Here is a 12,176-nt window from a genome sequence, read left to right as displayed (position 1 = left end):
TTCAAAAGCGATCAGTACCAACAGTCTTGTCATTTGCCATCATATCTACCATTCTTGAACAAGGTAACTGAAAAGCTGGTGCAGAGCTACCATCAATAACATCAGACCTCTGCTAGTGTCTTACTTGTGTCTTACAGTGAGGTGGCAGACCATGATATGTCTGAGACTGCTGCACTGGTTGCTCTGGTGGATGGTCTGTCTTCCGTAGTGAAGGATGGATAGGAGCATGTGCTCAAACTGCTTTATCTCTCAACAGGGTCAGCCACAATTGACTACGAGTTGCCTGACAGACCCGACAGTGTTGATGAGCTTAGGGCTTGTCTACACATACAGCGGTGCAGCTGCCACGCATCTGGTAGATACTCTGTGCCAATGGGAGAGAGCTCTCCTATTGGCATAATAAAACCACCTCTCCGTGAGGTGGTAGCTGTGTCGGTGGGAGAAACTCTCCCACAGACATAGCGCTGTCCACACCAGCACTTATGTGGATTTAACTTACGTTGCTCAGGAGGGTGGTTTATTCACACCCCAGAGTGACATAAGTTATGCCCAACAAAGAAAATAACAGAACGCCACTAGCTATCACCTTCAGCCCCCAACTAAAACCTCTCCAATTCATCATCAAGGATCTACAACCTATCCTGAAGGATAACCCATTACTCTCTCAGATCTTGGAAGACAGGCCAGTCCTTGCTTACAGACAGCCCTCCAACCTGAAGCAAATACTCACCAGGAACCACACAACAAAAACACTAACCCTGGAACCTATCCTTGCAACAAAGCCCGTTGCCAACTGTGTCCACACATCTATTCAGGGTACACCATCATAGGGCCTAATCACATCAGCCACACTATCAGAGGCTCGTTCACCTGCACATCTACCAATATGATATATGCCATCATGTGCCAGCAATGCCCCTCTGCCATGTACATTGGCCAAAATGGACAGTCTCTATGTAAAAGAATAAATGGACACAAATCAGACATCAAGAATTATAACATTCAAAAACCAGTCGGAGAACACTTCAATCTCTTTGGTCACTCGATTGCAGACCTAAAAGTTGCAGTTCTTCAACAAAAAACTTCAAAAACAGACTCCAACGAGAGATTGCTGAATGGAATTAATTTGCAAACTGGATACAGTTAACTTAGGCTTGAATAAAGACTGGGAGTGGATGGGTCATTACACAAAGTAAAACTATTTCCCCTTGTTTATTCCCCCCCCCCCCCCGTTCTTGTAAAGTGCTGGAAATGGCCCACCTTGATTATCATTACAAAAGGTCCACCCCGCCCCCGGCTCTCCTGCTGGTAATAGCTCACCTTTCCTCATCACTCTTATTACAGTGTGTATGGTAACACCCATTGTTTCATGTTCTCTGTGTATATAAAATCTCCCCACTATATTTTTCACTGTATGCATCCGATGAAGTGAGCTGTAGCTGACGAAAGCTTATGCTCTAATAAATTTGTTAGTCTCTAAGGTGCCACAAGTACTCCTTTTCTATAAGCTGTAGTGTAGACATAGCCTTAGATGGTTGTGATAGGCATCTGCTTCTCTGCAATTCTCAGTCCAGTCCCTCGTCCTAGACGAATCAGTCAAAATCCCTAGAAGAGAGTGAAATTCAGTTGCCTTTGGGGTCTCCTTCCCATTGCAGCACCATTGCCCAGATTGTCAGCTGGTTGAAATAAGACACTAGACTCAGTGCAGGCTGGCCAGGGCTAACCCTAACCTTATTACCTGCCTTGCTGATAATCTTAACACTGCGAGTGAACCACTCCTGGGTGATTATTCCTGATGGCATTGCTTGTAGGTATTCGTCATCTTTCTCAAGGGTACCCAGGGTTGCGAGGCACCGCACCAACACCTGCCCTTAGCATGAGGAAGTCTTATTTCTGGCTGCTGTGGATCAGCTCTCTGAAACCAACATCCACTGGCAGCAGAAATGCTGCCTTCCAGGCCTCTGCAAGCTTTGCTCTTGCTGTACAGGTAGTGATAGACTCACACCAATCCCCAAGTCCTCAGTGTTCCCTGCATTGCCCAGCCCTTTTTCCACTGAACATACTCAGAATGACCAGGCCTGTTGTTCCCAAAGAAACAGTACACATCAGGTTGTAAGATTCAACTCAGGAACAGAACTTTGCGTAACACCACAGCCCTTAAACTTACTCTTGTTTTCACTATAAATATATTTATCAAAGATTAGAGACTCAAGTAATAGTGAATAAGAATATTGGCAAGAAATGGTTACATGTAAAACAAAAGCGGAACGCGCCTTCTAGAGACTAAATTTAGCTGACATGTAACTCAGTTGTCTAAAAAATTTATCTCACTCAGAGTTCTCGTCAGTGTTTTCAGCCAAGCCTGGGTAAAGCATGAACACTGTCCTTTTTCTTCATCAATGAAGGGTGCCAAGGTATCTTCTTTGTTTCCCAAATATCGTGGAGCAAACCTTTGAAGTGTACTTCCAGGTAGGGTTGGAGTACTCTGTTCTGCTACTTGGTTGAAATAAATACTGTTCAAATAACATTTTATGTTGACTTGTGGCAATAACAGCATCAATTTACGTGTGTACTCACTATCTAGAATCTCTACGTATACAAAAACCTTCAGATGTACTCCTATTACTGACATCAGTTCCCTACTATTTGCTGATTGCTATTGTAGAGGCTAACTTACATCCATATAGCAAACAGAACTACTGTGGGATTTATAAATTCTATTAAGGATGATTCTCAGAGATCCAGGAACTGCTGAACTCTAATATCAGTTCTGCCATTGATTCTCTGTGTAGCCTTGTGCAAATCACTTGAGTTGTGTGTCTATGTTCTGATCTTTAAAATGGGGCTACTATTTACTGGGGTGTAGTGAGGATTGATTGATCAGCTAGTTTGTACATATCTTTGAAGATGTAAAGCGCTAGTAAAGAGGAAATTACTCTTATTCACGCCTTGTAAAACCCCCATATTACCTCCACCCACAAATGCACTTCCTTCCTCCCTCCAACTCATCATGTTTACCACTCTCTTCCCTCTGGTTATTACTATAAAGCACAGGAGTTGGGTGTGCTGATTATATGTATGTACGTGTGCAATACTAGTTGAGCAGTCAAATCTGAGTTTTTGCAACCTAATTATTTCCCTAGCAAGAAGCTAAAATATCAAAACTGCAAAATCTCTGAGGACAGTATTTGAAAGTCAACATTTTGGTTTTGTGGAGGGGTGAGGGAATTAGTCAAAGTGAAAAAATTGGGGTAAAACCCAAATTAAATACTCTTATGGAAAAAGGCATTTTCATTTATATCTATGCTTGCACTTCTTTATCCATTTTAAATAAGGAGCACAGTGGTGTGCTTTTTAATTGTAAAGTATCTTAAAATTGAACGGTAATTGTTGCCCCTCGCCTCCCCTCCCCTCCCCTCCCCAATCAAGACAGCATAACATCATGAATGAGACTTGTATGATTGAAAATGTAATTGTGCCCGCCCTGTAGAGGGGGCTAGTCTGTATATAACCATGACAGATATGGGACTATTGAGCCAATATAAGTTGGGGATGTATTCATAATTTTTTTTTGTTTTTATTAACTTCATTTAATTAAAAAGAAAAGGAGGACTTGTGGCACCTTAGAGACTAACCAATTTATTTGAGCATGAGCTTTCGTGAGCTACAGCTCACTTCATCGGATGCACGGCTGTTACTCTGAAACCTTTCATTTAATTAGTTCTTTTACAGAACAAAACAGTCTGAACAATAGTCTGAATTAATATACAGATACACTACAGAGGATAAGCCATTTTAGCTCCATACAAGCAAGAATGAATAATATACAGTCGACTCTATTAACTCAATGGTCATGCACATGCCCACATAATAGTCATCTCATATATTTAGTATACGTGGATCCTGGGAGCTGGATAGAGCACAGCCTTTGGCTTACAAGAGAAGGCCTCTACTACTCAAGCTATAGGAAAACCTTCTTTGGCAGTTAGGGGTTTTATATTCTGTAGTCCAGCCACTTGAGGGCAGTGGTACCCACATCTACTACTGTGTGCACACTTCACATTACTTGGAGATATATTTTGGACTTATTCTGACAGAAACATTTAAGGGCTTGTCTATTTTGGACAACTTACACTTATATTATTAAAGTGATTACAGTGGTACAAACTGCTAATATATATGTAGTTAAATCAGTTTAAAGCATTCTTAAACTGTATTAGATTAAAACAGTATCTAATCCTTTTGATTACACCAGTACCTGTTCTGCAATATAGACCAGACCTCATGCCTCTCTTGTGATTTCTTGTTTCATTTAGTTCTATTTCCTTTTAAGATGAGATTATTATATATTAGCTTTGTGGTATATCCCCTTCTAGCGAGTTGAGGGGAAAATATATATGTATATTTTTGAATCAACTCTCCATGCATTTCTGCTCCCTGCAAACACCAATATAAAGCTTTTATTATACTTGATTATGTCGCTGTCACACTGATGTTTTACCCATTTTGTATTACCTCATTAATAAGCTCCTTGTTTTTTTCCTAGCTGATCATTATTTCATTTATTATGACTGACTGTCATTTCATTGAGTAATTAATGATCATTGATTAATAAATGTCCTCTTTGAATGTTAATGGATATTTTAGAGGAACACAGTCCACTAGAAAGCCTTTGAGTTAACCTGATAGTATTACTTATAATTGCTTATGGGCCGCTGTGGCCTAGTGGATTGAAAATAGTGTCCAAGAGACAAGCAGATCTAGATTCTGGTGTCTACTTTGCCGCTCTCTTACTGTGTGTGCTTGGGCAAATCACTTAATCGCTTTATGTTTTCGTTACCTCAGATGTAAAATGGGATAATGATACCCACCATTATGATGTGTTTGGGGAATCTAGGGATTATAAGTGCAAAGGAAGATGAATAGCCGTTTTTAAAGGCGTGAATGAAAGGCTGTTGCTTATGACTGGCATAGATTGGTAGGTCTCATTTTATAAAATACGTCCATCAGGCGCCACTGGAAGGCTTGTGTCCTTACTGTGGCAGCATCTGAGGCTTTTGCAGCAGTCAGTCTTGAAGATATTGCAGGAAGATCCATTTGCTTCCTGGATTTCCCCAGAAGCTTTTCCTCTGGGATGTATCAAGTGACAATTATAACTTATTTCTGTTCTTATGGGGAAATGGTTTAAATTTAGGTTGATTCTCAGCAGGTAGCTAGGAAATAACTTGATGCTAATGGGCCAGTTTTCAGTATTTCCAGGAGAGCTGAACTTGGGCAAACTAGTACCTTTCTGCTAATTGGAACTATTCATGGATTAGGGTATAGGAGAATTCAGTGGACACATATGGTAAAACAGTGACAATTATTGGATGTCTTATTTAAAGTAGTTCATTGAGATCTTCCCAATAAATAGCTTTAATGGGTATGGATTTAATCCTGGGAAGTGCCTGGGATTGCCTGATACTCCTATTGGAATCAGTTTCTATGTATGCACTCGGCAAGTGCTGAGCACCTGTGGATGGAGATATGGCCCTTTTTAAGAGTGGTAGCTTTACCCAGTAACATTTGATTTAATACATAAGCAAAAAACTCTGAACTGTAGAATAAGACTACGACTCTCTGTTGCTTCCTGACTTTATGCCAGTTTATTCCTACATTAATGTAATCAACTCACTTTCTCAGATGAATTACTTTTCAATCTGTGTTCACTGGAGAGTCTTCTAGTCTATCAGCATCATTTAGCTGCAAAATTGTTATAGTAACAATGCTAGTGGTTTTTAGACAGTGATTTAATTAGAGAGAAACCATGGTTTTAGCTGATTATGGAATTCTAGTCAAAATTTAAGTGTAGGATGGAATGCTTCTACAAAAAGAGCAAAATGATCTAGTGAAAATGTATTATCCAAAACCTGTGATGTTCTATACACATCCATCTGGCTATCTTATTTGAATGAAAATTTGTGTCTGATGCAAAGTTATTTGTTCTAGCACTCATAAAATTATTTCTGGTTTGTGTTTGAAAAGCAGTAAGAGGTCAAAGACCGTATCCATACCAATGAACTGTTTCATCTACAGTAGCAGTACCCACACTTTGCCTAACTGAGGGTCTACATTGGCAGCTTGCTAGGAGCCAGATGGCTATACTTAATTTTTATGAAATGGAGCAGCTGCAGCTTTAATTTTAATAAAATGTGTACTATACACATTATAGGTTTTAGTATCATTACTCCACCCTGATTCATGTTCAGGCCTGACCCACTGCTTTCATACTTGATCAACTATAGATCGATAAGACATTTTACACATCTTCCTGTATGTGAGGGTTCTAAATTAACTGGATCATTTAAGGGAAAAGACTTGGGAATCATTGTGGATACCTCAAGAAGACTTCGACTCAAGATGTAGCTATGGGCAGAAAGCAAACAAGAAACTAGATTACACGTGCAATGGGTTGGAGAATAATACAGCAATCATTATAATGCCATTAAATACATCAGTGGAGCAGCCAGATATCGAATGCTTTGCACAGTACTGGTCACCCCATCTTGAAAAGGATGTTACAGAACTAGAGGGGGGTTAGCGAAAGGTGACTAAAATGATTTGAGGCACAGAAAAACTGTCATATGAAGAGAGCTTGAAAAGATTACAGCTGTTTACCTTGGTAAGAAGATGAATACATGGGAACACTATGAAAGTACATTAGATTACATTAAAATGGTTAAAAGTACATTATTAAGGTTGCAAAGTCAGGCACTCAGAAGCTAGGAAATGCAAACAATGAGGTTGCCTGTGCAACTTGAATTTAGTTTCATCTTTAATTACCTGATCACATTCTGGGTGCAGATCCTCAGCTGGTGTAAATTGTCATGGCTTCATTGACTTCATTGGCTGAGATTCTGCTCTACCGTTTTCCCCATAACTCCCCTACCACATTCAGTGCACAGAAAGGACGGTGCTCACAGAATGGGCAGTTATTCACTTGTAGTTTTTATCTTTGTCATTCATTGTGTGGTCCCAGATCTTATTTGCTGTATGGTATTCAAACTGAGGACTGGATAAGTAACCAGGGGGAGCAATGAGAGCACAGGAGACTGTTTCCCTGCTCTCTTCTGGTGCAACAGTAGCCCCAAACAGGAGGAAAATACCTGTTAAGGCTCTGGAGTCCTGGGCTGGAGCATGCTCAGTCACTCTGTGGGAATAGAATATTTGCAGTTTGGTTGTCAAGTTGGGAGCTGTTTGGGGTTGGAGCATGCTCAATGCAGATGTACTGCAGTGTAGTGGGTATGGAATCTTTGGGGAATTTAGCTGCCAAATTCTAACAAACCTCTACTGAATGTGTATGAACTGAGATTTTACAGAAGTTCATAACTTGGCCAGGTTTGAGCAGGGACACCATGGTAATAAATTTCAAGTTGCTGCTCAAAACATGGAGGCTCTAGAGCTTCTAAATGAAACTGTTTTAATTTTTTTAACATTGGCAAAACAGTGTATTTTTCTGTAATCAAAAATGGCTAAACTGTTTCATCTGTAATTTACAAAAAAATATTCAGTCTGAGGCAGATACTCATTGTGGAAAAGTTTAAGAACAACCATATTGAGTCAGACCAAAAGTCCATCTCGCCCAGTATCCTGTCTTCTGACCTTGGCTAATGCCAGGTGCTTCAGAGGGAATGAACAGAACAGGTAATCATCAAGTGTTCCCTCCCCTGTTGCTCATTCCCACCTTCTGGCAAAGTTATAAGCCACTGAAAACAGGGTTTTATAATGGAAGTTGTTAGGCAACTTTAACTATATGTGTTGCCACCAATTCTGCCTATATTACAGAAGAGAGATCAGGAATTTCCATTTGGTCCCTACACAAGAACAAGGGGACATTCAATTCAATTAAAAGATGGAGAATTCAAACCCAATAAAAGGAAATACTTTTTCAAACACATAATTAAACTGTGGAATTTATGCCACAGGAAGTTGTTGAGACTAAAAACATAGCAAGATTCAAAGGGGTTTGGACATTTAGCTGAATGACAAGAATACCCAGAGTTATAATAATTAATGCTAACAAATTTTGGACGAGATATTAAACTCAAATTTTGGGGTTTAAGCTAGTCTCTAACTATAAGAGATTAGGAGGACACCTAACGTGGATGGCAGATTAGGCAGAAATAGGATAATGCAAGGGTTCTTGCACTTTCCTCTGAAGCAGCTGGTGCTGGGCACTGGTTGAAGACAGGATGCTAGGCAACTTGGGCCACCTGTCTGATCCAAATGGTGATTCTTATGTTGGTTTTTAAAAAGCCTCAGTGGGTTGGAATGTTAAAATAAATTCTAGGAGATGGATAGGGGAGGGAATACTGTCATAGATTTATGATAAATTGCACAGGTGTGTGATAAATTTATCACTGGATAGTCTCTCTCTCCCTCTCTGTTTTTATGATGATGTGCACTTGGATTTATTTCTGCCATCATACTAATAAATAGTATTTTCCCCTGTTATTTACAGATGTAGGTGATATTTCTAAATATTGTATAAAAACCACTTTTGTCTTTGACTCCTGTGTCTTGAAAATCAATACTGTGTCCCATAAACACTCTTTGATTTTTGCTACACTAGGTATTTTTAGGGGGCAAGGGGGCATGTTAGCCCTTGTAAGTTTGCTGTGGGATTACAGTTGAATCTCTTTTCTGTTTCTACATTTTAGGTGCCTTATCAGGTGCTAGAGAAAGCTGGGAATATGATTCTGGTGCAAGAGACCTTCAGAGTCCTGACCTGCAGAGTCATTCTACCCTACAGAAGCTCTTGGAGTATGGTGGCAGCACTATGAGTCAACAAGCTGCTCTGCAGAAACTGCTAACGCAGGCCTCCAATCTTAGCAACTCAGTTGGAGGAAGCTATTTAGAGCTTGCCAACACTGTAAGTACACTTTATCTTCACTGTAAAGCTCTTCAGGGTTTTTCCCCCCAGCTTGAATATATTAAACTTTTAAGTCATGGTCCACGAGGGAACTATCAGGCTGCTGTAATTTTCATCTACCACAATGTCATTAAATTTTCAGCTTTTCAAATAATGAGAAGTATTTAGAAATTACTTGTATAATTGAGGACTTGCTTTCAGCAAAAAGGATTTGGTGGACTCCATAAGGCATTTAGCTGAAGTTTTTAACTTATACAATTTAATTATAAAACATAGCGAGCTTGTGAAAACATTTACTTATGGGAAAATAAATTGGTAGCACAGTGGCAGACTGTGCAAGTAAACATCTTTCTGCTCATTAAGTCAGTTAGTGTCATGCAGGAAAATACTTTCCCTTATATTTCAGGATTTTCCACTTTATTTGCTGAGACTTCTGTTTGGAACTCTTTGTGTAGTACTGTCTTTTACTGTTCTCATAGGCAAGCCTCATAGTAAAAGTATTTTCAGATAAACATACCACATTATTCTCTGCAGTAAAAATCTGATGTGTTTGTTAAGTGAGTGGTTTTTTTCAATTAGGCATTGGATTCAGGTTTTTAAGGGTACGTCTCCACTGCAGTTAGACACCAACGACTGGCCTGTGCCAGCTGACCCTGGGACCCTCCCACCTCGCAGGGTCCTAGAGTCCGGGCTCCAGCCTGAGCCTGAACGTCTACACCAATGCCCCTTAGCCCGAGCCCTGCAAACTCAAGTCAGCCGGCACGGGCCAGCTACAAGTTTTTAACTGCAGTGTAGACATACCCTAAATAACTTTAGACCAGGTGAGCTATAAAATTTATAGCCATTTTGTAGCTCATTTCTGGTGGTCAAAGGTTGATGCTGCTAAACTGAAAAGAAGGAGCAAGGATTCAGGCTTTTAGTTGGAGAACAAAAAGGCCCAAACTAAGGCATTGGGGAAAAGCTGAGGAACGCATTTTAGAATGGCTGCTTGTGACAGTAACTAGCTTTGTACTGGTGAAACAGATTCTGTTAGTTAATGCTTATGGGGAGTTGAAGGGATGGACACTCAGAAGAAAATGGAAATTTATTCAACTGATATGACTAAAACCAATACAATATTGTGACGGGTTCCCTGGGGTGCAACCTGGAATTTGGGTTCCTCTGTGCCCTCTGTCTTACTAACCTGAGCTCCCTCTCACACTGTGATAATGTGACAAGCTGCAAACCCCTTCAGGTCCTGCACTCACACAAATATTCACAGGCAGGGACACACCCAGCTGTGTTACATGAATGCTTTTGCCAGCCACTCATGAACCAACAATAGAGAGACTCCAACCAACTCTTCCCAGCCTAGGACATCAGAGCTGTACCATCTCTCCCTGGTCAGAAGCCTGACCAGCGTAAATTATTTATCCAGTCTAGCCCTCTTTCAATGTGGAGAGGACAATGCACCAGCACTGTCTGTGAGCAGATTTCCCTTTACACTCCAAACAAAACTCCCCAGTCCACGTCTTTGTTCCTGAGGTGTTTCCAGGTGTTGAGTTGTGGGGGGAGTGAGGATAAGTGATGATGTCACTTCCCCCTTTTATAGCTTCTGGCATGCGGAGGGAACTTCATTGTCCCAAACAAAGCCCCCAGCACAGATAGTGGAAAAATACAGGCACAAGATGGAATTCAGTGCCACGTGAGCTGGTCACATGCCCTTGCATGCTTTGATGAGTCATAACAGGGGCCATTCCCCGTATTCTGGCTAGAACGTCTACAGGACAGTCTATCAGGTGGGGATAAGCTTCTTCAATGGTCCATGGTGTTAATTACTGGGCCATCAGCTTCAGTAGTTCATTCACAATGTGCTGGCTAAACTGGATATAAACTACTTTGTGGGAGATACCACAGGAGCAAACACATTTGAAATACAGGTACATAGTCAATATTCACAGCTTCAGATACAAAAATGATACATGGTTACAGATAGGATAATCATATGCAGCAAACCATAACTTTTCCATTGACACCTCACATGACATACTTTGTACAAGATGCATCATAATTAAGCCTGCAAGTCTGTCACGGAGGTCAAGGATTCTGTGATTTTCTGGGACCTCCATGATTTCTGCAGCTGGCTGGTGCAGCTGACCCCAGAGCCCCCAAGCAGCTCGAGAGGTGTTCCCGTGCCTCCCTTCAACCCGAGCACCAGCGGGCGCCCCGGAATCCCCTCCCCAGCACCAGCAGGCACCCCAACGGGTGCCCTGGAGGTCCCCACCAGTACCTCCAGGTGCCCCGGAGCCCCCAGCACCAGTGGGACCCCCTCCAGAGCAGCAGCTGCACCCCCAGAGTCTCCCAGAGCACCCATGATTTAGTCAGAGATATATAGTACAAGTCATGGACAGGTCACAGGCCGTGAATTTTTGTTTATTACCCGTGACCTGTCTATGACTTTTACTAAAAATACACATGACTAAATCTTAGCCTTATGTCACCATGATAAATGTGGGGGTGCCAGTGTGTTGCCTTGGGGTACAGAGTGTCACAAACACACACACACACAATAATTTTGTGCACTGTTTTAAAGTCTGGTTTGTATCTCCCTAACACTCATATAGAGTCAGTATTGCATCATTCGTCTTTTATTAACATAGTTCAACTATGCCTTGAAGAAAAATGAGTAAACAAATAATATATTCCAGTATTTTTACTATATAGGGAAAATATCTGCCTATTTATTTTCCAGTGGCGCTTGTGTCCATAGGCATCTGCCTGTTGGTGTCCACTTTCACCTTTCATTCTATACACATGTCCGAAAAGATTTTGATAAACATACAGTGCCCATAGGAAGCTGCCTGATGTGCTGAGATACCACTGAGTCTATCTGCTCTGCCAGCATAGGCCCCCTTTACCTGGCCTTGTTGGGTTAGGCTCACAAGTCTTTTCCAGCCAAGCACACAGGCAGGGCCACATCCAACTGCAGATCTACTCTGGGAAGATTCAGCTTAAGGGACTTGCTCCAACACTCTGGTGCTAACTCCTTTTAAGGGATAGAAACCCAAAGGTTTTATGAAATTCGCCTCCTCTCTCAATGTGGAAGAAGGTATGCACAGCTTCTCACCCCCCGCGCCAGTTAGAAATTACAGAAACTGGGTAATATTATAAACAACAAAAGGCAGGTTTTAAGTGGTAAAAGGGGTAGCAAACAGAACAAAGCAGATTGCGTGTTTGGCTTAATTTGCTTAGTAAACCAAGCTAGTTTCACTAAAGAAATTGGTTA

The 12,176-nt window shown here is 41.1% G+C and overlaps 1 protein-coding gene across 2 annotated transcripts in view; it reads left to right on the top strand.

Moving 5' to 3' along the window:
• The window catches only part of MCC (MCC regulator of WNT signaling pathway), a gene marked incomplete at its 5' end in the record, with an annotated part of 360,091 nt that overhangs the window by 82,515 nt on the left and 265,400 nt on the right, over nucleotides 1–12,176 (top strand). For both annotated transcript variants that reach the window (XM_084628620.1, XM_084628619.1), the window contains one exon: nucleotides 8,700–8,911. In XM_084628620.1, coding sequence (XP_084484746.1) covers nucleotides 8,700–8,911 — 212 coding nt within the window. The remainder of the gene's footprint in view (nucleotides 1–8,699; nucleotides 8,912–12,176) is intronic.

The sequence above is a fragment of the Lepidochelys olivacea genome (genome assembly GCF_965140295.1).
Source record: "Lepidochelys olivacea isolate rLepOli2 genome assembly, chromosome: 5".
In the NCBI taxonomy this organism is placed as follows: domain Eukaryota; kingdom Metazoa; phylum Chordata; order Testudines; family Cheloniidae; genus Lepidochelys; species Lepidochelys olivacea.
Note: the sequence above shows the minus strand (reverse complement) of the source record. Positions and strands in the feature narration are given on the sequence as shown.